The sequence below is a fragment of the Psammomys obesus genome, unplaced genomic scaffold, assembly GCF_907164565.1.
Source record: "Psammomys obesus unplaced genomic scaffold, mPsaObe1.curated_primary_1811, whole genome shotgun sequence".
Classification (NCBI taxonomy): domain Eukaryota; kingdom Metazoa; phylum Chordata; class Mammalia; order Rodentia; family Muridae; genus Psammomys; species Psammomys obesus.
The window spans coordinates 50,364,431-50,391,294 of record NW_026585895.1 but is presented as its reverse complement, the minus strand read 5'-3'; the positions used below and the strand labels follow the sequence as shown (position 1 = coordinate 50,391,294).

At 49.9% G+C, this 26,864-nt stretch overlaps 1 protein-coding gene across 1 annotated transcript in view; it reads left to right on the top strand.

The window, feature by feature from the left end:
• Positions 1–22,180, top strand: part of Ptpa (protein phosphatase 2 phosphatase activator) — a 31,324-nt gene extending 9,144 nt beyond the window's left edge. Inside the window, 8 exon segments of the mRNA XM_055599697.1 lie at positions 5,205–5,330; positions 8,869–8,898; positions 8,900–8,987; positions 10,683–10,782; positions 11,358–11,482; positions 12,797–12,897; positions 17,145–17,252; positions 20,797–22,180. Coding sequence (XP_055455672.1) covers positions 5,205–5,330; positions 8,869–8,898; positions 8,900–8,987; positions 10,683–10,782; positions 11,358–11,482; positions 12,797–12,897; positions 17,145–17,252; positions 20,797–20,874 — 756 coding nt within the window. The 3' untranslated portion in view covers positions 20,875–22,180.
• Positions 22,181–26,864: the final 4,684 nt, after the last annotated feature.

Sequence of the window (26,864 nt, the reverse complement as noted above, 5' to 3'; positions counted from 1 at the left end):
TGAGAGCAGAAGAATAGATAGTGCTTTTAACCTCTGAGCCATCTCTCCAGCTCCCGATATCCTGAGTTCAATTCCCAGCAACCACATGGTGTCTCACAGCCAGCTATACTGGAATCTGATGCCCTCTTCTGGCATGCAGGTGTACGTGCAGATAGAGCACTCATACATACAATAAATAATTTTTAAAAAGGGAGCTGGAGTCTTAATGTTATAAATCTATGAATAAAACATAACTGAAATCAATCTTAATATGTTTTTGTTTTTATTTTTTTAAGACAGGGTTTTCTGTGTAACAGCCGTGACTGTCCTGGACTTGCTTTGTAGACTAGGCTAGCCTGGAACTGACAGAGTTCTGCCTCTCGAGTGCTGAGATTAAAGGCATGCACTACCCTGCCTTATAATCTGTATTTTTTCTAATTTTTTTAAAAATTAAACTTGAAATTAAAGATGACAGAAGGGGCTGGAGATGTGGGTCAGTGGCCAGGGGTTTGCCTAGCAATGCACAGCCCTGAAGTTCCATGCCCAGTGCTTAAAAAAAAAAGCAGAGGAGGTAGCTGAATTCCGTGGCGAGATGATAAGCAGAAGCGCGTCTGGCATCAGTAAAAACCAAACTAGGGCTAGGGCTGCAGTTTGGTTGTAGACCCAGTGCATTGTTGGCATGCATTAGGCCCTGAGTTAAACCCCAGCACCCCAGCTTCCCAGGGCAGCCTCGGCAACAGTGCTCAGGCACACCTCCTGTCTGTGGCATAATGCCACCCTATTGAAAGCGTCCGTCGTTTGTTTAAACAGTCCCAGCTTTCCAGCTGCATCCCTGGCACTGCTGCTCTGAGCATCTAACAAGCAGATCTGTGGCCTCAGTTTCCTCAGGCTTCATTCCTACTAGAAATACTGAGCAGAGAGCACAGTTAGGCTCTTGCTTTTGGGTTCCTTCAGTGTAATAGATGCTCTGGTTGTTTTAGAGACAGACTTGGTTATGTGGGAAAGACGGAGCTGGGGGATGACAGGTGGCCAGCCACCCACCTCGACTATTGGAGGGTGTAGTCTTCCATTCTTCATGCTGGTGCAATGCCATCTCCCAGAACTAGGTTCCAGGCCTCCAGTGGCCTCTGGGGTTCATGTCCCAGTTGGCCGAGAGCCACCCTGAGCCTCTTATCTTGACACAAGTGCCTGAGAGACCTTTCAGCTCTTTGGTTCTCTGCCCTCTGGTTACAGTTGGGGCCTGTTGGGTAAGGCCTGGCATTGGCTTGGCTTAGTTTCTTCATCTGTCTTAGGTTAAGATTACCCTCTTTCTAGCCCTCATTCCAGGTCCCTGGGACAGTCACTTCTTGGCCCTTGTTGGCTTCTGGATGGCATAGTCTGGTTCTTTCTGTTAGATGGGCTTCACTGAGGAGATACAGTTTGAGAGCTGCCCCACAAGTCACTCCTTGTGTGGGCTCTTCTTGGCTTGTGGCTTTGGGCATAGGCTGGCTGGATGTGCTCAGCACTGCCCAGTGTGCTGGGAACATAAAGGGGGCTAATTAGGGAGAGTGCAATAATTACCCCATCGAGTACTGAGCTGCCAACCCCCTTGGGTCATCAGTTGTCCCCAAGGCTATGTGGGAGTTGTGTCACTGATCAGTGTTGCCTTGGCTGAGGCTGTTCTTTTGGCAGGATCATACCGTGTTTCGGGCTAAGAGGGTTTGCCAGCACATCCCCTCCTAGCTGAGTGGCTCTGTTCCTCTTTTTTTTTTTTTTTTTTTTTTTTCCAGTGCTGGAGATGAGATAGAACCCAGCACTCTTGCACATGCCAGGCAAGAGCTCTACCACTGAACCAGATCCCCATCTCCAGTTCTGTCCCTTGAGACTGGCTTCTTTTTCTTCTTTCTTTTTTTCTTTTCTCTTTATTTCTTTCTTTTTATTTTTCCTTTTCTTTTTCTTTTTCTTTTTTTTTTTTTAAGGTAGGGTTTTGTTTTAGCCCTGGCTGGCCTGGAACTCACTGGCCTCAAACTTGTGATCTTCCTGCCTCTGCCTTCCAAGTACTGGGGTAATAGTCTTCGTCACCACCCAGCTTTCTTCTTGCCCTTACTGTCCCTCTGTAGAGTGGCTGGCCCTCAGGGTATAGGATGTGAGGTGGGTAGCCACTGGAGTCTCATTTAGCACAGGCATTTAGCACAGGCTAAGTGTCTTTCTTGTTGTTAACTTCTCATATCAATAGGTTCACTTGGCTCTAACTTTCCATCAAATGTTGTTGCATTAGCTGGGGTCCCTCCTGAGCTGGTCCATCCCTATGCCTGCCTCTCTGGGTGTACAGCCATACCTGATTTGCTCCCCAGAAGTCTCCCAAATTGGCAGGAACAGCACAAGGTACCAGTCATAGCATATGGCCATGGATGTATATAGTTGTACCACTTGGCACAACTGCCAGAGCTCCTGTATCCTCTCAGTACAACACAAGAGAGTGGAGGGACCTAGACTAGTGACTTCCATGCAGCTTGCAGCAGAGGACAAACCATAGCGAGGTAGACACTTTATCTAGACCCATGATGACATGTTCTTTAGATTGTACCCATGCTAGTGCTAGGGAGGTCATTTTTTTTTTAATGAGTGCTAGATAGGTAGGTGTTTGTTTGTCTGTGTGTTGAGATAGGGTCTCTCTAGTCTTAATCTGGCCTGTACTGAACTATGTAGACCAGTCTGGCCTTGAACTCACAGAGCTCTACCTGCCTTTGCCTCCTGAGTGCTGGAATGAAAGGCATTTGCTACCACACCTTATTTTTGTTATTTCTTTTGCCTTTGTTTTTAATATACTAAGGGGCAGAATGAGAAGTTTATAAGTACAATTTTAGAGAATATTTTAGTGGTCCATGAAGTTCAAGATGCAGTGCTATGGGGATGGGAGGGGTACAATTTATTCTTTAGGCCTTGGGGTGAGGTAGTTCCAGTCCCGGATTGCTTACCTCTGCAGCCCTTCTCTCTTAGCAGACCAGACAGTGGAGGCAGCCCCCTGAGTTCAAAAGCCCTACCAGGAGTAGCTATGAGACTCTTAATTATCCACTGGCCAAGCTGAGCCTACCAGCCTCTGGAGCCACATTCTTTTTCACCTTTAGTGCCTTGTCAGGACCATCAGCAGAGAATCTCCAGGGAGCCTAGTTATTCCTAGGGCTAAGATGCCCCATCCGGGCTGGAGAGATAGCTCAGTGATTAAGAGCATTGTCTGCTCTTCCAGAGGTCCTGAGTTCAATTCCCAGCAACCACATGGTGGCTCATAACCATCTATAATGTGATCTGATGCCCTCTTCTGGTGTGGAGGTGTACATGCAGATAGAGCACTCATACATAAAATAAATAAATCTTCGGAAAAAAAAAAAAAAAGAAAAAAGTTAGATGTCCCATCCTCCTGCAAGCCCCAGTAGCTATGTAAAGTGAGCTTTCGTCTGTTCTCAGCAGCCGTTCCTACTGACCTGATTCCTCACAAAGCCTGACTGTGTCTGGGAACCCTTGCTGTTACATTTCAGCAAGATGTCTTTATGCCACACCACCTATTGCCTCAGCCTACACACAGCTTGTCTTCATCCCATGCCCCAGCCATAGGTAAAGGAGGTGAGGAGGGCAGCATTCGGCCCTTGTTATGCTCTATAGCCAGAGAACAGGCTCATACATGTTTGTCTTCTGAGTCCAAGCAGCTAGAGATGCTGGCCAGCAGCTATCTCAAGTTAGCCCACTCCTTACTGCAGATACACAGCACTTACGATCCCAAACGTGGGGGCAAAGGTCTGTGTATATGCCCTAAGGCTCAAGAGCCAGCCAGGCAGCAATGGGACACTTAGCCTGCAGACTCTGAAATAGGACCATAGACAGCGGCCTTAGCCAGTGTCCTCCCCCGGAACCTCCTTCCATACCACTGTGCTTTCTGGCAGGCTCTTGAGCTTAGGAGGTATCTATAGACCCTTGCCCTCACATTTGGGATGAAGAAACAGAAGCGCAGTTTTAATGGAGGGTTGGAGCCAGGCCTCTCTGTCTGTAGGGTTCTTACAGTATTGAGTGGCAGAGCATACTAGAGAAAACAAGCCAGGTGTTAAGATGTGGGTAGCGGTTGTTTGTGGCGATCAGGATTGCTGGCTGTATTAGGTGCTTGTCTTGTTGCTGTGATCAGGACTTGACAGGAGCAGTTTAAGAGAGGAGGTTGTCCTGGCTGGAAGTTGAGGTGCAGCTCATGATGGCAGGGAAGCCATAACAAGCCAAAAGGCTGTGAGGAGTCTGTTTACATGTACCCACAGTCCAGAGGCAGAAGTTGAAGACTGGTGCTCAGCTAGCTTTCTCCTTTTATTCTTTTATTTGGTCTGGGATCCCACCTCTAGGGTGATGCCACCCACACTCAGGCCGGGTCTTCCTCCTCAGTCAAACCATCTGCAAACAGTCCTCAGATATACACAGAGGGATATTTCTACAGTGGTTCTAACCTGGGTCATGGTGACAGTAAAGGTTGCCTTAGTGTTTCTAATTGTGGTGAAAAAGCACCATAACCTAAAGCACCTTTGGACAGGAAAGGTTTGATTTCAGCTTACAAGTCTCAGGTCACCGTTTATCGCTGAGGGAAGTCGGGGCAGGAACCTGGAGGCAGGGACTTAAGGAGAGGCCATGGAAGAGTGCTCCTTACTAGTTTGTTCCTCATGGCTTGCTCAGCCTGTTTGTTAGAGAATCCAGGAGTACCTTTCTAGGGCTAGCACCACCCACAGTAAGCTGGGCCATTCCACATCAATCATCAATCAAGAAAATGCACCACAGGCTTGCCTATAGGCCAATCTAGTGGGGCATTTTTTCAGTTAAGGTTCTCTTTTCCCGAATGACTAGCTGCATGCATCAGGTTGACAGAGCTGAAGCTCCACACTGCATTTCCATTCTCTCCCATTTGTGTGTTCGTGTTGTTCAGTGAAAGACTTCAATCATGTCTGCTGGAACAAAGATTGGGGTTGGGGTTCATGTCTATCTAGTGGCCCTCTTGGTTATGCTGGCTGAAGAAATAGTTGGAATTACCCATGACAGTCCTGTCAGCCAAGTGTGATTCCCTCTCTGAAGGGAAGGTCGCTCCCTGACCCTCCTTCATATTCAGAACAGTTGGGAATGGGGGGAGAGCTAGGAGAGCAGCCAGTTTAGGGGACTTCTTTCTGTGGCTTCAGTAGGGCCAGCAGTCACTGTGCTGTGGTTCCTCTGTCTCACCTTCACAGGCCATTGAGAAACTGGTGGCTCTTCTTGATACGCTGGATAGATGGATTGATGAAACCCCACCAGTGGACCAGCCTTCCCGATTTGGGAACAAGGCCTACAGGACCTGGTATGCCAAACTTGATCAGGTGAGACTGTCAGAGCATGGGCTGGGCAGGCTAGTGGGAGGACTGCTGTGGTTCCAGATGGGGCAAGATCTGTGTTCAAAGCTGGCCTGTCTCCCTTTCTAAGCATAAAATCAGGGAAATTGTCAGAATGGTAGTTTTATTTACCGAGATTATAAAATCATCCTCTGTCCCAGCCAGTCTTCTGGGAACTGTAGGTGTGGTTCCATAGTCTCCTGTATGAGGCCACTTATGAAGTCATTTTATTGGCAGCAGATTGGAATTGACCGAGGTTCCCATTATAAGAGGGTCAGTTAACTGCCCATCCACACTGTGAATACTATGTCGCTATGAAAAAGAGTAAGGAAACTGGGCATAGTGGCACACACCCTTAGTCCCCATACTTGGGTGGCAGAAGCAAGTGGATTCTGTGAGTTTGAGAGCAGCCTGGTCTATATAACAAGTTTCAAGCCAGCCAAGGCTACATAGTGAGATCCTGTTTTGAAAAACCAAGACAAACAAAAAACAAGAACAAAATAACTTTAAGAAGTTTCACAGTCTATAAAAAGCTCTTAATACCTAAAAGGTCCAAGTTCTCCTTAAAATCTGAGTCTTAACTGGACTCCTATAAAAAAAAAAATAAAAATAAAAATAAAAAAATAAACAAATAAGGAGCTGGAGAGATGGCTCAGTGGTTAAGAGCACTTACTGTTCTTCCAGAGGTCCCGGGGTTCAATTCCCAGCACCCACATGGCAGTTCACAACTCCAAGATCTATAACTCTAAGCTCTGACACCCAAACAGACATACATACAGACAAAAATACCAATGCACATAAAATAAAAATAAAATTTAAATAAAACAAACAAACAAAAAACCCAAACAAGTATCTACTTTTTTATTTCAAGCAGGAGGAAGCTCAAGGTACAGTTAAATGATCAAGTCAAAGCGAAGCCAGAATTCAACAGTGTAGAAACCTCAGCTTCTAACTTTGGAATTCACATATGAGCTTCTAGGGTCCCAGGGCCCTGGGAAGCCCTGCTTCTCCAGCACTGCCATCTGCAGTGCACATAGCTTGGTTTTAGGCCAGTTTGGCCCCACCTCCCACCTCCCACTGTCCTGTGGGAGCAACCTGGCTCACTGCCTTGAAAGCCATCTTTGCAGTTTCTACCACAGTGGAGGCTGCACCGTCAGAAAGAGCTGCAGGGACCCTGACCTCACCGGTTGCTGTTAAGCCTTAGCTTCTCTCCTCCATGACTCCTTCATGCCTTCAGAATTGAACCATATAGAGACTCTTACACATTGCCAGATTCACCTTTCAGCTTGAGGTGCAGCCGTGCCCCCAGGACCACAGCTTTTGTCCATCAGCCCTGGTGAAATATTTCCCAGAGGAGTTCTTCTCAGTGCTGCTGATCTCTTACTAATCACAGTGGAATCCTCAGCACCCTCTGAGCAGAAAATCACTGAACAGCCTCTATGGAATCTGCTTCTGTAAACTTCACAAGCCTGGTCTCCACTGTCTGCATTTCTCTCAGCTTCCTTCCAAGCTCCCACACAATAGCCGATTAAGCTCTGAGCACTTGATTTCTTTTCCAACTCAAAGTTTCAAACACTTCCCCAAACTTCTAACAAAACTTGGTGAGGTCCACTGATGCAACACCCAACTCCTGGTACCATTTCTGTTCTTTTGGTCCTGGTGTTTATTGTAGCAACAGAGAAGCAAACTATAATAATCTCTTTTAATCCCAAGCCAGAACCTATTCACCATTTTTTTGTTGTTGTTTTGGTGTGTGTGTGTGTGTGTGTGTGTGTGTGTGTATGTATGTTTTTTTTTTTAAAAACTCAGGTTGGCAACTCAAATTTTTAAAATTAAATAATCTCTGTGGCTGGAGAGATGGCTCAGCAGTTAAGAGCAGATTTTCTTTTGAGCCAGAGTCTTTCTAGTTCATGCTGGCTGTCCTGGAACTTGTTCTGTAGACCAGGTTGGCCTCAAACTCACAGAGACCCTTTTTCCTCTTGAGTATTGGAATGAAAGGAATGGAGTCCAGTTCCCAACACCAACACTGGGTCACAACTCCCTGTAACTGCAGCACCTTCTTTTGGACTCCAAGGACACTTGCATGCCTATGATACACATATGCTACGAGGCATACACATACGTGTAAACGAAATCTTAAAAACAGCCGAGCATCTCTCACAGTCTAGAGATACATTAATTTGATTGGTGGCAGCAGGAATATTAGAAGTCTTTGTTTTCTGTAGTTAAGCCACTATGTTTGTATTAGAGATTGCTGTGTGCAGAGAAAGCCCTGAGTTCACAACAGACCAGCGTCCCAACATCTGAGCCTGGGTGTGTCAGTCAGGGCTCAGTGGTGTTGTGTAACATGATGGCATACACGACAGCATGCATGGTACACAGATGCATGTTGTGTGTCCAGAACCAAGGCTGCAGTGACGTGTGTTACAGCAGAGGAGAGCACTGCCAAAAACTCACAAATGCAATTGATTTGTAATTCATTTCTGAGGGAAGTTCATAGAGTGCTTTGTATGGTGCCACACCCCTAGCCCTGTGCTGTTGAGGGCAGTGGAAAGAGGGAAGAAGTGAGGCTCCTGTGTACCCTCACACCCCGAAGTTTTAGTCTTAGGAAGAAGCTCCCTTTTTGGAGTATGTGGGAGAATACAGCTTTGGGCTTTTGTGGAGAGTAGCAGCCCTCGCAGGGCCAGGCAGGGCTTGTGGCAGAGATGCCCACAAGCTCCAGCCTAGAGAGATGTGATCCCTGCTAGTCTGTCAGTGTCTCTCTGTGAGCATGCTGCTGTCCCAGGAGTAGCCTCAGGCTGCCTCTGGACTCTGGTGGTACATGGCCTTGGTTTTACAGAAGATTAAAATTAGAACTTAGAAGAAAGCTGACAGTAGCCTTACACCTTGGTGAATCTTTGTGTTTTTTAGTACACTCACCACCCAATCGTATTGCACAAGATTCCCGCTCTCTGGCAAGCCCCACCCCCCTAACTAGGGGAAGTGGATATCCCCAGATTCTCTTACGCTCCTTATCTGCATGAAGTTCATGTTTGTGTAGCCTCCTTTACTTGATGTTATATGCGTCAGATTCATCATGTTGTCACTTGTGGCATATACTTTTTTGTGTAGTATTCTGTTGCAGAACTATGTACAGTTTTATTCATTCTGCTATTTTGGGACATTCTAGTTGAATTTTTATGTTTTGGCTACTACAAATAATGCTGTTTGGAACATTGTTGTGTATGTCATGGTAGACTTAAGGGCTACACTTATATCCTGGGAGTCAAACCAACAACTAGGAGGATAATAGGCCTGATGCTCCATGATTTCTATGGGTCTTTGGGAGAATTGATCTCTTGTCTTGCTCCAAGAGTCACCCCAGGAGTCTTTCTGTTATTGCCCCTCCCCTTTCTCTGGCCAGTGAGAACTGGGAAGTAGGCCAGTCTGGCAGCCTGGACCCCCAGATAGATGCTGCCCCTAGGTGCCTGCTCACCCGTATGCTGCCTAATCTGCTACCACCACTGTGTGTCTCTTATATTATCAGGAAGCAGAAAACCTGGTGGCCACAGTGGTCCCCCCCCCACCTGGCAGCTGCTGTGCCTGAAGTGGCAGTTTACCTGAAGGAGGCTGTGGGGAACTCCACACGCATTGACTATGGCACAGGTATCTGCTGCTGGGACCTCTGGGTGATTGGGACCTTGCTGCTTTCTTCACATTGCCTGAGCTGATGTCTTTGTGTTCCACACAGTCTTGGGGTCCTCTGAGTCAGGCCCCTGTTTTGTGTGTGTGTCCATCAGCAGGGTGGATGTGGGTATGGGTTTGGGAGTGTGTCCAGCAGTGTGTGTGTGTGTGTGTGTGTGTGTGTGTGTGTGTGTGTGTATCTTATTCCACCAGGTGGCACTACTGCCACAGACATGGCACCTGCTTGAAACTGGTTTCAGTTGATTATGAAGCCGCTTAAGCTCCTCATCCCTTTAGTGATAATTTACTCAAGGCAGCTGAGAGAAGACCTTTGATAGCCCACTCTCTCCCTGACATCTCTTGTCTCTCAGCTCTTTTCTTCATGCTGATGATCATTGGCTCTGTCATCCATTTCAGCCAAGAGAAGTGTTCTCTAGGTCAGAACAGCCTCTATAGTCCAGGGGACCTTGCTGGGGTAAGGGCATCCTTTCTTCTTCTCCTTAAAGTAGGCATGTGGGAGATGTGCTACCTTCCACTTGCTTGGAGAAGGAGAGGGTCAGAGAGAGCCTAGTCTCAGGCACGTGCTGGCTAAGGTTCCTCTGGATCCAGAGCCTTGGAGAACATTGTTCGTTTCTCTGCCTGCCTCTGGGAACAGTTCAGAAACACTGGGATGTGTGTAGCTTTGATTAAGACCTAACTAGGAGCTGGGCACAGTGGCACATGTCTGTAATCCCAGTGCTCTGGGAGGCAGGTGGATCTCTGTGAGTTCCAGGCCAGCCTGGTCTATAAAGTGAGTCCAGGACAGCCAAGGCTACACAGAGAAACCCTGTCTCGAAAAAACAAACAAACAAAAAACCAGAAGACCCAACTAGAAAAGGATTTCTAGGCAGTGGGCACCCTGAGTGTAGTTTGAAGGTTTGTGGGTGAGCATAACAGCGTATGTGCTTCCAGATTCTGGTGGGCTCCCATGCTGTAGAAACAGCTGGGAACACCTGGTTATGTACCTCAGAAGGAGCAGGCCCAGCTGGTGCTCTCTGCAGAGCTGACTGTTGCTGGTGGATGTGACTGGAGAGAAAGGAGGGTACCTTCTAGCTTGTAGTCTGTCCATGTGTTCCCAGTGCTCTCAGGCAAGCTTCCTCCCGTGTCTGGGGAGACCCATCTGGTCAGAGCATTCTCTCTTGCCCTCTGCTGAGGGCACTGCTTACTTGTGTTGGCCCTTTGTATGCTGTTGCTTCTGGCTAAAATGATTTCCAATGGTCCTTGTTGCTGGCCATCTCCCATTCCTCTTTCATTTCAAACATTATTTCCTAAGGGGAAAACCTTGAACTCTGAAGTTGGTTTCCCTGGGATGTGCCTCAGTTACCTACCTGTCTCGCGCATAGCTAGACTCAAACAAAGTTGTACCTGGATGTTTAATGTCTGTGGTCTCTGACAGATGGTGAGCTCTTTGAGGCAAGGACTTATTTGTTCCTGGGACCCAGCATGGGTAGTGAGTGCCCACATAGTAGATGCTCAGACCTATAGAGTAAGATGCCCGGGCCTGTGCAGGAAGTCAGGAAGAGTGCCAGTACTCTGGACAGGAGCCTCCACCTCAGTATGGGGCTTCCTGCTCAAACGAGCTGGGTGCTGGGCCAATTCCGGGAAATGTCAGCTGGTGTTGACTGTTTTCTTCCTCAGGACACGAGGCTGCTTTTGCTGCTTTCCTCTGTTGTCTCTGCAAGATTGGCGTGCTCCGGGTGGATGACCAGGTGGCTATTGTCTTCAAGGTGTTTGATAGGTGAGTGGCGGCGGCTTGTGGAGGAGGTGGCATGTGGCACCTGTGGTGTTCACCACATGGAGGCACAGCTCTGAGGTTGCCCATCCCGGTTAATTTTCACAGCCCTGTTCAGTAGCAGCTGCCTCCCTCTTATAGAAGAGGAAAGAGACAGGTCTCTGTTGAGGTCACAGTGCACCACAGGCAGGAGGCACTCTTCTGGGCAGCAGAAATGTGCAGAGACTTGCTCTGGGCTGTGCAGTCCCCCGGCACACTGGTGTGCTGCTCTTGAGGCACAGGTATGGCTCTGCAGGTGACCCCAGGACACAGCTTCCAGCGTCTGACATCTGTGCCTTTACCCCTCTTCCAAAGGGACCTGAGGTTAGAGAAAGGGCTAACCTGAGGTACTACAAGTTGGTAGGGGTAGATGACAGTAAGCTTGGTTTCCAGGTGGCATTCTGTCCCTTTCCCTGACAGAAGACATATGAGGGGAAAAGAAAAAAGCCCCACTGGCTCTTTCAGCCTCACCATTCTCTCTACCCTTCCTGTGCTGAAGAATGCCATTTCTCACCTTTCTTCTTCCTGCCCCTCCTGCACAGGTATCTTGAGGTTATGCGGAAGTTGCAGAAGACGTACAGAATGGAGCCTGCAGGCAGCCAGGGCGTGTGGGGTCTGGATGACTTCCAGTTCCTGCCCTTCATCTGGGGCAGCTCACAGCTCATAGGTACTAGCGGGTGGTCACATCTATTCCCTGCACCCCACGGTGCAGCTGTGCTCCCCCAGTCTGTCATTTTCCCTTCCTCTTGCCCAGGACGCACAATGACAGCTTGTAGAACAGGACATTAGACCAGCTACTGACAGAGGCTGTTTGCTGTTGACTTAATGCTTTGAGTCAGTGTGGCCAGCTAGAGGAGGTGAAGGTGGGATGCCACTAAAATAATGGAAAGTGACATGGACTGGAGCCACAGGCATGTACTCGGTGCATAACAGACTGGGGGGGAAGGCAGCCCACTCCTGTGGGGCTCATGTTGAACTATGGGGCTCTTTTGATGTGGTGCTCGTGAGTGTCATCCACTGTTCCAGTGGAGCTCTGCACAGGGGTTGCGATGGGGAGTTGCTGCCAAGTGCTGCTTCCTGTGTGCTTCCCAGGTCTGCTCTGTCATGCTCCTCACTTTGAAATGACCACCCAGGCATGCTGACATCTTGGGGTCTGCCGTTGGGCAGGGTTAGTGATCATCTTTAGTTCCATGGAGAATGAGCTGCTACTAATTAATACTCACAAATGCCTCATGGCCGAGACCTTGCCATTCTAGGCACATCCTCCACAGTCTTCTCAGGGACCAGGAAGATACCCATGCCTAGTGTGGCCCAGCATCTGGCAGGGTGCATGCATTCGGCCGTGCGTGCTAGATTCCAGTCTTGCTTCATAGTTGCAGAAAGGCTGGATCCATCCATCCGGGGTCTCACTGCCATGTGTTGAGCTGAATTTGGTTTGCTGGGGCACAGTCCTCCAGCTCCTGTGCATAGCTGCGCACTTTCATTGCATGAGCACTGTAGTGTGTGCTTTCCTCACCATGGCATCTTCCTGACACAGTGAGTGTGCACACAGCTCCACTAGAGGCACTTCTCCCCCTGGCTGTCCTGGACCTTAGCCTGTCTGAGTGCTGGGAAGAAAGGTGTCCACCACCACACGCAGCTGAGGGAACCTCTGAGGTGTACACCGTCCAGCGGTGCTTAAAGAGCAGAGGCTATGCTGGCGAGTCAGGACCAGAGCTGTGTGGCTAAGGGATTCATGGCACCCGAGTGTGTCTAGCCCCTCTGCTGACTGGTAGCACATCAGGTTTGTGTGCCCCTGTTGCCACAGGTGCATGCCCGGTGGCTAGCTGTGAACAGTGGGCACCTCACTAGCTGACAGGGATCTGTCAGTCCCATTGTGGTGGTGCACTAGGCAGACACTCCACCATTGTGAAATGTCTGCTGGGTACCTTGTTCTGAGCTGCTTAGGGCTGCTCTGAATCCCAGGCCTCACTTTTCCCAGACCATCCCCACCTGGAGCCCCGACATTTTGTGGATGAGAAGGCGGTGAGCGAGAACCACAAAGACTACATGTTCCTGCAGTGCATCCTATTCATCACTGAGGTGAGAGCCACACCAGCCTCTGGGAGCCAGCCTCTGCGGCCAGCCTTCTCCCAGACCCCGGGGACTCTTCATCGTGTGGCTTGAGTTAGACTCTTACTCTGCTGCCCTTAAATTCATGACAGTCTTCCTGCCTCAGCCTCCTCACTGCTTGGGATTACAAAATAAGGTGCTGCACTCATCCACGGGGCTCTTGACTGATAGATTAAGTTGTAGTCCTTAGCTAGACTTGGTGACCAGGCAGCAGGCTTAAAAGGGTGGCAGACATTGTGGTGGCTTTGTCCATCAGGGCCCAATGAGGTCTCTAGAGCCATGTGCTGAAATCCTAAGAGAAGCTGAAGTGATGTGAGTGGTTAGCTCTCTGACTTTGTCTGTACTTCAGCAATGTGCTAGAGGGGAAAAAGAGCAGCCTGTGGTGGCAGGAAATGGCCCTACACCATCTGGCAGATTCCATAACTGGATGCTCTTGTCACCCAGACACCCTGACACCACACCCTATAGTATGGTGCTGGAACATTCCTCAAGGTGGCCCAGGGACTAAAAATTCATGGCTTTGGGCCCATGCCAGCTTTTTCTCTTAGAATCTTGTGGATAAGAGCCAGGAATTCATCGGGACACAGAGTCTCAGGGCCTTGCTTCTAGGATGTGTTAGAACTTTTCATTCTCTCTACCTATATCTGTAAACTCTCATCCCAAACTTACAGTCTGTCTGTCTTCTCTTTCTCTTTGTATGTTTGCTCTGTGGAATTATACATGGTCTCCTACCCATGGAGGAGTATTGCTCTTTATTCTGAACTTCTGAGTTAGGGAAAAGCCTGGTTAGCAGCATTGACTCTTGAGTTCCTTCTGGTCAGCATTCGCCTGAGGCTTGTGCCAAGCTCCAGGGGCCAGAGGGAATGACACATTTTTTTCCAAGTCAGCAAATGGAGCTAGGACTGACGCCTGGGCGGCCACTACTTGGTTCTTAGGGATATGCTGCCTTCAGCAGTGTGGCAGGCTCAAGGTCAGAAGGCCTGGGAGCAACCTGGCTCACTGCCTTGAAAGCCATCTTTGCAGGACTTCAGCGTGGCGCATGGGTCTGGGGACAATCTAGGGTGAGAAGGGAAGGAATGAGCCACAGATTCTGGAGCTGGCTGCTTGAGGCCAAAGCCTAAGCTGTTTCTGCTTCCCCAGGTGGCTGGTTAAGCCCCTTGTGTCCCTGTCAATAATTCTAACAAGGAGGCAGGCCAGGCTGGGCTTCAGGGACCGGGAATCAATCTCATGCTAGGATTTAGTGTGGTTTTTGTTTATTTGTTCCTGCTGGTGTAAAACCCCAGAAAGTTTGGGAGAGGACCCTATAGAAGGTAGCCCAAAGTAACCACAAGGTGGCGCTGACAGCACACCAAACTCTGGTGGCTTCAGTAACTGAGGTGGGAAGTGGGAGGGGTAGCACTTTGGCTGTGGTACAAGGCTTGGTTTTCTCTTGGTTCTAGGCTCTTTGGGTCAAGCTCTGGTAGGTTGCTAGGCACTCTGGTAGCAAGGCCTTTTGCCTGCCTGGGGTTGCTGCTGCTGCAACACCCTCTTGTTGTTTCACAGATATGTATGTCCCACCCCTGCACTTCATGAAGTAGGCAGCGGTTTATGACCCCTGATCAGTAAGTGGGTTAGGTCACCCAAACCCTGGGGCACAGCAACCTGGAAGCCTTGGTCAGGAAGCTGGCACTGTTGCCTCCCAAGGAAGCTGGGAAGGATACCACTTCTCTTCTTTCCTGGGCCTTGTGTCAGGACTGCTTTGATAGCCCTGGGCATGACAGCGAGGAAGCCCACCTTGCAGGGCTCCTACTGCTTCAGGAAATGCAGCCCTGGCGCCTTTAAGAGCCCAGGGCAGGCAGGAAAAGAATTTCAGTTTCAATCTGGCTTCTAAATTTGGAGTTTTGGGAAGGGAGGGATCAGATTTCAGCTGGAAGGGAAGGAGCTGACAGGAAGGCGCTGTGCTGAGCCTCCCCCACCCCCGCCCATCCCCCTCAGTTACTGACAGAGGAACCATTTACAAAAGGCCGATTCTCTGGGGAGTGGAGAGGCAGGAACGCAGCGTCTGTGAGTAATTTCCTGCTCAATATGGCTGCTCTGACTCACACGATTCCCCTGGGGTCACTGCGGGACTGCAGTTGCTTGCTTGTTCTCGCTCTTTCTCTTCTCCCTTTGTGGCTAGAATGAGCTAAATTTTTTTTTTGTCTTCTCATCCCCAATTTCTTTTTTCCTCCTCATCTCTCTCTCTCTCTTTTTTTTTTTTCCTGTCTCTGAGTTGCAGAACCTCCTTCTGAAGGACTTGGGAGACCTGAGGCACTGAAGGCCTGGGGGTGGGGTTGGCCTCTCTAGGGACTTACTGGGCTGCACAACTCTCAGGCCTCCCTCTGGCTCTGCAGCCTGCCACACCTCCCTTTCAGAATGTCCCTTGCTGGTGAGTGAGGCTGGACCCGCAGGCGCAGGCGGAGTCTTGGTGTCCCTTTATCTGTCTTTTTTCCCAGCGCTCTTGCTGAGCAGGCCTTGGAGCACCTGCTGTGAGACAAAGCAGCTGGTAGTTTTCTCAAGGGGTCTCTGGAGGAGACTCTGTTTCCCAGCTCCCACAGTCCCATGCCTCTAGCCTGCAAGTGTACAAAATGAGCGTGGGGGAGTAGGGACCGAGGGTGGAGTTCGGGTAAATCTCAGGAAGCTGAGGGCCCTATAAACTCTGCCTGCCTCTCTTGGGTCCTGGTCTAGGAAAAACTCCACAAATGCCTGGTAGGGAGCTGGGCTGGCTTTGGAAGCCTGGTGTCACCTCAGCATTGGGGAGGGCCAGTGAGACTGGCTCTCACTGGGGATTTTTGCCAGGGGAGGGAGGTGATAGGGAAAAAGGCAGCATTTCTCTTTAAGTCTAGAAGTTGCTCTTACTGAATTAGAGGCCTGTGGGAGTGGGCCACCAGGTGAAGCCACAGCACTAACGTGGCCTGTGATACCCCTATGTTCAAAGTTTGGGCTTGTCCTTTCTTCTCAGAGTAGCCCCCACCTCACCCCCCACTTCCGTGCATGGCTTCTGGCACCTTACACTCCTCGCTTCCTTGCCAGGCTCAGCCCCTCTGCTTTTCGGTCTTTCTCTGTAACGTGGGCCTGGAAGCTGAGCCCTGCCCCTCACTGCTGCCTGTAAAGTGGGAAAGGAGTGAGGAGAGCGTGCTGAGCTGCATAGCTAATAGGTATGAATGGACGGGCCTTGCTCTCACTGGCAGAATCCACCAAGACACAGGCTTTCCTTTCCCCGTGTTGTGGGTCTGATGTCACAGGAACTGTACTGGCCTTGCTGTAGTGCTTCTCTGTCTTCCTGGAGTTGGCTTCATGAGCAAGAAGAACCACAGCGATGGACTGTTCCATGTTCTGTTCATCTTGTTGCTGTTGTTATTTCTGTCCTTCTCTTGACCTTGCTAAACAAATCTTCCTCCTGTGCTCTGGAGCCCAGGCCTCCCCCCTGCCTACCACTCATTTCTTCCCTCTCTGTCTTCTGTGCGGAGGGCAGATCCACCAGGGCCCTCCCCACAGCCCCTTTCTTGTCCTCTGAGGTCTGCCTGGCAGGTACAGACCAAGCATTCTACTGGGTGGATGGGAACACATTCTACTCTTCCAGGGTGGAGATTCTGTTTTCCTAGGGTTGCTAAATTTGATAGGTATTGGGAATGGAGCCTCTGTTTTATGTGTGTGAAAGAGAGCTAAGCAGAGGATGCAGGTGAGAGTGGGTTTATTTTTCCAGCAGGCCATGTAGCCTAAGCCCTTCCTTGTATGTGTGTGAGAGAGGAGAGAGAAACTGTGTGTGTGTGTGTGTGTGTGTACGCGCGCACGCGTGTGTATGTGTGTGTGTGTGTGTGAGAGAGAGAGAGAGAAAGGAGAAACAGTATGTGTGTAATTGAGAGTGTGTGTATGAGTGTATATGTATGAGAGAGAATGTGTGTGTGTGAGAGAAAGAAACTGTATTTGAGAGAGTGTGTGAATGAGTGTGTATGTGTGAGAGAATGTGTGTGTGTAAGAGAGAGGAGAGAGAAACTGAGAGTGTGTGTGTATGAATGTGTATGTGTGAGAGAGAATGTGTGTGTGAGAGAGAGAGAGGAGAGAGAAACAGTATGTGTGTATAGTTGAGAGTCTGTGTATATGAGTGCATGTGAGAAAGAGTGAGAGTCTATGTCTGCCGGAGAGCAGCGGAGACCCCAGTTGGCCTCTGCCTCTAGTTCCCGGACTTTCTCTTCCAGATGAAGACCGGCCCCTTTGCAGAGCACTCCAACCAGCTCTGGAACATCAGTGCTGTCCCCTCCTGGTCTAAAGTGAACCAGGGCCTCATCCGTATGTATAAGGCGGAGGTGAGTGGGGTCTGGCCAGCCTGCCTTCCCCTGCTGTCACTTGGCCCTGGGGTTGAGTTTAGGACTGCAGGTTCCCTACCACATTGTTTTGCTCTGGCCCTTGGGCCAGCTCTCTAAAACCTGGGTGGGGCCTCAAAACATGATGGATGGGCAGTCATAAGGTACTGAAACAGCCTATGCTGCTGGAGAAGTTAGGGATTCTCTTTCTCTCTGACAAATGGCCCAAGGCCCCTCAGAGCTCTGATAGCCTAAGTGTCTCCCAAAGTGATCAGGGCATCCTTGGGGTAGGTGTGATCTTAGAACCACTATCCAAAGTGAGCTGTCCTGCTGTAGAGGGTGTCTGGAAAGAGGGTGGGGCGGGGGGAGGTCACTGGCATTATTTAGTGACCATTTCAGGTGCTTGGGAAGAGTGTAGGTCTTTTCTGCTTTCAGCTCATAACTCTGTTTCTGGGAAAGACCTTGGGCTGGGGAGCGTCTTCTACTGAAAGATGTCTGTCTTCATAGGGCCTCCCATACTCTCCACAGAAAGGAGAGAGGACATCTTTCTACCTGTCTGCTTGGCCTCTCCCATAACTTAAACTTATTATCCTGGAGCTACTCCACTTTGGCTTTCTTGTGTAGTTCCTCCTGGGCCGTGAGTTCTAGAAGTGCCCCCTCTATACACATGCACATACACACTAATAGCCTTGGTATTGTCCTGCAGCGGCCCATCTTTGATTCTTGACCATTATCCCTCCTTTTCTGGAGGAGTCTCCTTCACTGAGCTCAGAGCTTATCCCATCCATTATCAGGGGCAGGACAATGGTGAAGGACCAAGAGGCCAGCTGGATTTGGTAGTGCAAATGTTTCCCCCTGGCCTGGTGCCTTAGGATTGGCTCTGAAGGGGTTAATAGAGCATGATCTGACCAGGTCTGGGCCTGGACCTGGCCATCTGTTCTCCCCTCTGGATGCTCTTCCTCTAGACTTCACATCCTGTGTTTAGACTTCAACCAGCTCACGAGCCTCTCTCATCTAGGAGGTCATTCCTGGAGTTGCCCAGACTTCTTCCTGCTCTATCTGCCAGCTCCAGGACCGGGGCACTACCCTTGGTCCTGTCTCCATAGTCTTACTTCTGCTGCTCCCCAGAAAGACTGCCCTGCTACTGGAGAGTGTCAGTATATAGCACCTCCACATACACACACATGAAAGGCAGGACTCCTTACTTAGGATCCTAAATGCTGGCCTTGTGTGTCTCCAAGCCTGCTTGACCCAGCCTCCTGAGAGGAAGGCCTTTCAGAGGCAGATCTGCAGGCTGAGGGAGGAGCATGTAAGGTACAAGATGGAGGCACAACACACAGGCCTTGGCAGGGCCTAAAGGCATTGCTAGGTAACTGCAGTTGTTGACTGTAAGGGTGGTGTGACTGAAGACTGGACATGTCACCTGGTGCATGTAGCAGAGGTGACCCCTGCCCTGGCTCAGACCATCTGTGCCAGGCTATATTTGTAGGGTAATTCTGCAACTTGCTGACAGATATGAGTACCTCAAGGCTCTGTAGTATCCAGTTCTCTTTTCTTTTCTCTCTCTCTCTCTCTCTCTCTCTCTCTCTTTTCCCCAAGGCAGGGTTTTCTGTGCAGCCCTGGCTGTCTTGGAACTCACTATATAGACCAGGCTGGCCTCAAACTCATAGTTCCACTTGCCTCTGTGCTGGGGTTAAAGGCATGCACCACCACTGCCCAGCAGTTCCTAGTTCTTACTGTGCTCTGAGAATGCGGGTGCTATAAGCTGCTGCTCAGAGGATCCAGGAAAGGATCTACTTTTTCAGCCCAGTTCTCCACAGGGAAGACCCTTGAGGCTCACTAATTTTTTCTTTTTAAAGATTTATTTATTGATTATTTATAGTGTTCTGCCTACATGTATACCTGCATGCCAGAAGGGGGTACCAGATCTCACTACAAATGATTGTGAGCCACCAGATGGTTGCTGGGAATTGAACTCGACCTCTGGAAGAGCAGACAGTGCTCTTAACCACTGAGCCATCTCTCCAGCCCAAGGCTTACTAGTTTTGAGGTACAAGGCCATGGCACCCTGAGCTGCCAACAGAGGTCTGATCAAGCCTGGTATTAGACAGCCTTGATTAACTGTCAAGTTGCCTGACCTGGGTTTTTGAAGAGAAGTATCAGGGGCTTGCTGGGCCTTGTGTGGTGGAGATCTTTCTGTTGTAAAAGCTATCACTATATCTGGAGAGGACTGCTTCTCTCTTTGGATCACAGGCCACCCAGCCTAGATTGTAGGCTGGGGTCTGGAGGGAATGGGCTCCTGAAGCAGACTTGCTGAGAGAAAGGCCCTCCTGGATGCTTCTCCTACCCTGAGGCCTTTGGACTTCCTCCTCCCTAGCAGCTTCTTTGCAGCTGAGCTCCTGGCAGTTCTTTGGGCAGAATGAGGAGGATCTCTGCCCTTCCCCCACTTGCCTTTCTGGCTTCTCTTCTGTGAGAGCTTAGGGCAGGTTGACCTTTGACCTTTTCTGGAATTCCAGGCTTGGGGTGGGAGGGGGTGCCTTCCAAACTCCTACTACTTCCTGATGACATAAGCACCATGGCAGCTGCCTTGCCTCAGGCCTGGACATGCTGCTCCTCCCCAAGGGACGTGCTGCACCTCCCTTCTCCCCACTTTCTTTGTCAGGCCTGGCTCTATACTTGAGTTCAGTCTCTGTTCTACTTGCTCCTACATGGGTCCCTCCCTTGTTCTGAAGCTGGTTTCTGGGTGAAGGAAGCTGAGCCAGTCAGGTTATTCCTTTCATCACAGGCAGAACCAGGCTCTTACCTCTTCTGAGGCCGTAAGTCTTATTCCCCAACAGCCCTTCTACACTGAGGGTTGTTTCTGAGGCCAAAGTATAGGAAGAGGCCAGGCCAGCCTGCCAGATCCCATCTTCACATCCTGGCTGGAGCTATTACCTGGGAGTAAGCTAGTGACAAGCGAAGGTTATAGGGCTGTGGGCTTGGGGTCAGGCTGCCTGTAGGTCTCCACTTCTCCTGGCCAGGTGTCTGAACTGGGCTAAGGGAGTCCCCATCTCTCTGCCTTACCATCAATGCTATTGCCCTGACATTCACAGGGGCTGCTGCCAAGGTGGGGCATTGGTGTCAGCCCACTCCTCTTGTCTCACTCTGAAGAGTCAAGATGCCTTTTTAGGCCAGAGACCCGAAGACTATAGTAAATAGGCCCTCTCTTCTTCTCAGTTGTTTTCAGATGTACTCACACCTCCAGGGTCAGGACTGTCATAGAGGTTGTGGGGTCCTGGGATCTTTTCCATTTCTTATGGCCAGCTTCCCCTCTGCGTCTCTTAGCTGCCTGTCTTGGCTTGTGCTGTGTGGGTGCCTTTAAATGGGAGGTAGGGCCAGGGTAAACAAGACTGCCCTCATAGGCCAGGGGCTGCTCTGATTGGGTGGCTTCTTGAGCATTGATGGATACCCCATAGAGGGGGCTTTAGTCTGAGCCCTCATGTTTGGGTCCCTGGGGATGCAAGAGGCAAAACATGCCTCACCTCCCTGGTCTTCCCTCCTTTCTCAGTGCCTGGAGAAGTTCCCTGTGATCCAGCACTTCAAGTTCGGGAGCCTGCTGCCCATCCATCCAGTCACATCAGGCTAGGAGAGGCTGAGCCACCAGAGCCACCCTGGCCAGGTTCCTGTGCCCTCTCTGACCCGGCGCCCTTCCCACCCACCTTCTGTTCTTTCTGTTTGATGAGAGGCTGTTTACTAAGATGGGTGCTAAGCAGGGCCTGAGTTGGGGGAAATAACCAAAGTGTGGCCAGTTTTTGACTGTCCATCTGGGTGGACAAAAAAGAAGAGAGGGACTGGGACCTGTTCCCAGGCCTCCTGCCCATCCCTGTCCTCCCTGCTTCCTTTCCCTCCTGCCCAGGCTCTTGTGAGACAAGGACCTCCTGCTCTTCCTACTGCTTTCCCTTTCCTTCCCATGATGTGTAGGAATGCTGGGCCTCCAGGGCCTGGCTGGTCAGCTTCCGGAGAGCTGTATTCCACTGGCTATCTGCTGTGGGGCTGGAGGGGGAGAGGCTGTCAGCAGCCGAGGGGAGGGTTGGGTTGGGGGAGATGGTTGTATAGGGGCCATGAACGGGTGAGGCTGGCCTTCTCAGGATAGCCTCCTAGGCCCTGAGGGTACCTGTGCCTATCCTTATTCTGGCTTTTGTTCCTTGGCCCTTGCCTTTGCCAGGTTTCTTGACTGTTACCGTAATGTTCCCCTTCCTGGGGATAACCTCGCTATGAAAGCTGCCCTGGGCTCCTGGGAAAGCCTGTTGATTTCCAGAACTGTCTGGCAGAGGGAGAATGGGAGAGTCTCAGGGAGGCATTAGGGCTATTGTGTCTGTTTAGAACCGGGTTTCCTTCAGTCAGTCTTATGCCTGCTGATTCTTCTACCTCCTCCTGCTTTGTGTGGCCTTGAGCTTCACCTGAGTGAGGCCCTTGGCTTGCTCATCTACTCTTGGGTAGGTTGTGGCTGGTGTGGGAGGGCAAAGAAGGCAACAGCTCCTCCCTCTTCCCTTAATGAGATGAGGTAAGTGGTGCCCTGGGCCTGGGCATAGACTTGGAATCGTAGGACTGCTGAAGGGAATCGCCCAGTGCTATGGCTGCGCTGGTACCTGCAGGCGTCCCTGTCCCACTTGGGCCTGCCCTTCTGCGCTGCCCATCTGTGTCTGTCCACAGAGGCTTTGGGGAGTGGACACTGAGAAGCACAACTCAGGGGCTTGGCCAGGGATTAACAGTGATCTGGACAGAGCTGGAACTGAAGTCATCAGAGTCACAGGCAGTTTCCCAGGAAAGGCCCAGTGCCAGCTTCCTTTCCACAGCCAGGCCACTGCCTTCCTGGCTCCCTCCCCTGTTCCTGGGTCCCTAGCCCTGCGCCTTCCTTGCTGTTTGGATTAAAGCCTCTGTTTTACACCTGGCCCTTGTGTGAGATATCTTTTCCTGACACATCTGAGTGACCGTTCCCCAGTAGCTCTTCTCCCCACCAGTTGACTTTCTGGGAATGTGATATGTGACAGTGACTTAAGTAAACAAGAGGCCTCAAATCCTGGCCATCCCCCTGCTCACCCCCATCCACAAGATTGTGGGTAGGTTTCTGAGCCTCTCTGAACCTCAGCACCTTCATCTAGAAAATGGGTACTATCTATCACAAGCGGCACTGGTGACCCTGACTCTAAGCCTGGTTCAGAACACATGCTGTGTTGTCACTGTGACAGTGTGTGTGCCTCCAAAGCCTGGCACGTGCTGAGCAGGCACCAAATGCCAGCCTCCTACAGCTGTTCTGGACTCCTGATCCTGAGGCTGACATTGAAACTTGGATCCTCAGTTCTTCAGTGGAGCCCTCTGTCAGTGGAGCCCACCCATCATCTGATCTGTTATGCTAAGGCTAAGTAGGGCTGTACAGCGGGGCTCTAGGCGCGAGGCACTCCTGTGTATGCCTGTCCTGTGAATGGAGCCTTTCTTCTGGCCCTGGAGGCTTTGCACAAAGGCAGGAAGAGGAGCCTCAGCTCAGTCACCTTGTTCTTCCTCTGGACATCCTTGGTTGCCCAAAGCCATGTCTCTGGTGTCCAGCACACTTGAATTCAAACCCAAGCCTCGCTGCTTGCAATGAAGTAAATCCATGGTGGTTGACTTCACCACTCTGAACTTCAGCTCATTCATTCTTTTCTTTTCTTTCTTTCTTTCTTTCTTTCTTTCTTTCTTTCTTTCTTTCTTTCTTCCCTTCCTGCCTTCCTTGCTCCCTCCCTTCCTTCCTTCCCTTCTTTCTTTCTTTTTTCCTCAAGACAGGGTTTTCCTGTAGTCTTGGCTGTCCTGGATATACTTTGTAGACCATGCTGGCCTCAAACTCACTGAGATCCGCCTGCCTCTGCTTCCCTGAGAGCTGAGGTTATAGGTGTGTGCCACCAGACCTGGCTGAGCTTCAGTTCCTTGATCTGAAAAACAGACATAATAATGGCGCCATGGTCTAGAGCAGTGGCTCTCAACTTTCCTAATGCTGTGACCCTTTAATACAGTGCCTCATGTGTGGTGACCCCCAACCATAAAATTATGTCATTGCCACTTCATAACTAATTTTGCTACTGTCATTAATTGTAATGTAAATATCTGTGTTTTCCAATGGTTTTAGGCAACCCTGTAAAAGGGTTCTTTGATACCCAAAGGGGTCCTGACCCACAGGTTGAGAACCACTGCACTAGGGCAATATAGATGTGTGTTTGCGACTACAGCATACCAGAAAAGAACAATATTTAGTGGATTGTAATTAAGAGGTTAGTGGAGGGGGGAGCTTTTTTAATTACACACAGGCATGTTCAAGCTTTTGATGCTATGTGTCTTAGGGTGATTGCTATGAAGAAACACCATGACAATGGCAACTCAAAGGAAACTAATTGTGGCTGACTTAGGGTTAGGGTACAGGTTCAGAGGTTTCGTCCCATTATCTGCATGGTGGGAAGCGTGGTGGTGAGCAGGGAGACATGGTGCTGGAAAAGAAGCGGAGATTTCTACAACTGCTTCAGCGGGTAGCAGGAAAAGAGACTGGGCTTGGCTTGAGCTTCTGAGACCTCAAAGCCAGCCCTAGTGACACATTTCCTCCAAGGCCACACTACCTTCTAATAGTGCTGCTCCCAATGAGCCTGTTGGGTCCATTTTCATGCAGACCAGCCCACTGTGACCCAGTGTTATCTACAAAGTTAATACCTGAGAGCTGTGCAGTCACCTTTAACAAATATCGCGGTCGGAGCAATCTTCTAGTCTATCTGTGGGCACCTGTACTTATGTGCACATACTCATAGATGCATATGCTTATGTTAATTAAAAATAGGGCTGGGTGCTGCAGAGGTGGAGCAGTGGCTCAGAGCACTGGCTGGTCTTTCAGAAAGTACCCATGCAGCTCACAACCCTCTGTAATTGCAGTTCCAGGGAATCCAGTACCCTCACATAGACAGCCATGGAGGCAAACCCTAATGCATATAACATAGAAATAAATGAATAATAAGGGATGGGCCTGGAGAAGGCTCAGGTTAAGGTCCAGAAGCTTCAGTATCAGGTTTGGCTCCCAGCATCCACATGGGTTTCATAATCATCTGTATAACTCCAGTTCTAGGGGATCTGATGCTCTCTGTAGCCTCCATGTGCATTGCATGCATATGACACACAAACATATGTGTATGCAAAGCCCTCAGACACATATTTTCAAATAAAGGTAAGGAGCCAGAGAGATGTCTCAGTGTTTAATCACTGGCTGTCTTACACAGGACCCATATTCAGTTCCTAGCATCTGCATGGTAGCTCAGTTTTCTCTAACTGGAGTTCTAGGGATCTGGTGCCCTCTTCTGGCCTCCATGGGTACTGCACACATATGCTTACATGCAGACAAAACACAAATTTGTTTTTTGAACCGGTCTCTACATAGCACTGGCTGGCCTCAAACGTACTGCATAGACCAGCCTGGCCTCAGATTCACAGCTTGCTTCTGCCTCCTGAGTTCTGAGATTAAAGATGTGCATCATCATGCCTAACTAATAAAAACAGACCTTAAAGATATTTTCTTTTTTTTTTAGGTTGTTTTTTTTTTTTGTTTGTTTGTTGTTTTTTAAAGACAGGGTTTCTCTGTGTAGCCCTGGTTGTCCTAGAATTCACTCTGTAGACCACACTGGCCTTGAACTCAGAGATCCACCTGCCTCTGCCTCCTGAGTGCTGGGATTAAAGGTGTGTGCCACTATACAGCAAATCATTTAAAACTCTTTAAAAAAAAATTTTTTTTTTTTTTGAGATGGTCTCACATATCCCTCAACTTTGATGAGTAGCTGAGGAAAACCTTGATGAACTCTTGATCCTCCCATGTCTTCCCACTCAGTGCTGGAATTAGAGGCATGCACCACCAAACCCAGTTGTGGAGGTGCAGGGGACTGAACGGGACTTTGTGCATACTAGGCAAGCACTGTACCAGCTGAGCCACCAAATCTCCAGTTGTGAAAGTCCCATGAGACTTTTAGGTTTACAGTTGAATTTTTATGGGTAGATGAAGGTGAGCCTTGAAGGTGAGCCCCCAGGGTAGGCGGTGTAACCATGGTGTGGATGTGGGTTCCAGGAACCCCAGTGGGAGAAAGGGTGGCTTCCTAGATAGGTGAGAGTTTGGGGTTTGATTTTAGTTTGGCGCCAGAGAATCCTGGAGTAAGTGGGGAGACAGCTGGTTTGGGAGGCTTAGCTGTGTTTGGCCCAAGGATGGGTTATGTGAAGATGTCTCAGGGGAAGGAAGGTGGGAAGGAGAAAGCATACAGGAAATTCTTGGCTAGCATAGCTTGACTGCTCCTGGTGGGAGAGAGAAGAGTGTTCCAGGGCACTGTATACCTTCTGAAAAAGGGAGGAGATGCTGGGTTCTCAGTCCAGCACTGGAAAAGGTGATAGAGAGCAGTTGGCATACAGATAAGATGTAGCCAGCAGACCCTTGCCAAGAGTGAAGAGTGCCTGAAGAGAAGAGGGACAGGAAGCCCTGCTGGCAGAGCCCTGGCCTTCAGACCCTTGCTGACGGTGCTTCTCCACAGCAGAGGAAAGTACTGGGGCGGGTGATTGGGAATGGGAACAGGAAGATGAGAGCAACATAAATGCCTGGCCGTGGGCATTACCTCACAATTCGCAGTGTTAACTAGAATGGTTGGAGATCTTCCTGAATCGCCTGAGTCTTTAGCCCAGCCCCTTCAGAGAAGGGAGGAATGTTCAGTGGGCAGTGTGTATTCCGTGCTGCTCTGACCCCCACAGCCTGCCTGCCTTTAGGACAGAAGAACCTTTGAGTGGGTGAGACTGGAGGGCATGGGAGCTTTTAGAAGGTGAGCCGAGCTGCTTTCTGCATACTAAAAAGGAGCTGGTGCGTAGGTGATGAAGTCAACCCTTGAGGCCATGGGTAGCTTTCCCCAGGCAGCCAGAGGGTACTTGTCCTGTCCTGCAAGAGGGAGCTGACTGGTGGGTCGTACCAGGTTTACCTGAGCAAGGAATGTGAGGCAGGGGCATCAGCTGCCGTAGGGCAGAAGACTAGTGGAGTGGTCTGTGAGCAGTGGGGGCATCGAAGACATGGGCAGGTGGGAGGTGAGATGGGGACACTGCCAGGCCATGCTGTACCCATGAAGGATGACTACAATTCTGACATCTGGGTCCAAGGAATCTCAGTGGATGGGCATGTCTCTGCCACCATCCTGAGCCTTGAAAAGAACCTGGACTAAGCCGCTTGTGTCTGGGATCTGAATATGTCAGCCTTTTTGCTCCAGGGAGGCCCATTCCTAGGAGAGAGCACTGCAGGAAAACAAAGCTGGAGGCTTGATTGCCCCCAACATAGGTTATATGTTTTGTTTTTGTGGTTTTTGTTTGTTTGTTTTTCTCACCCATTTCTCTGTAGTCTTAGCTGTCCTGGAACTCATTCTGTAGACCAGGCTAGCCTCCAACGCAAAGATCCGCCTGCCTCTGCCTCCCAAGTGCTGGGATTAAAGGAGTGCACCACCACTGCTCAAGTGTGTTTTTCTTGAGTCCACCCAATAAAGATATTCAGGGAATGTGGAGATGAGACTGTTTCCTGCTTCAGGAAACCCGACAGGTGAGGGAAACAGGATG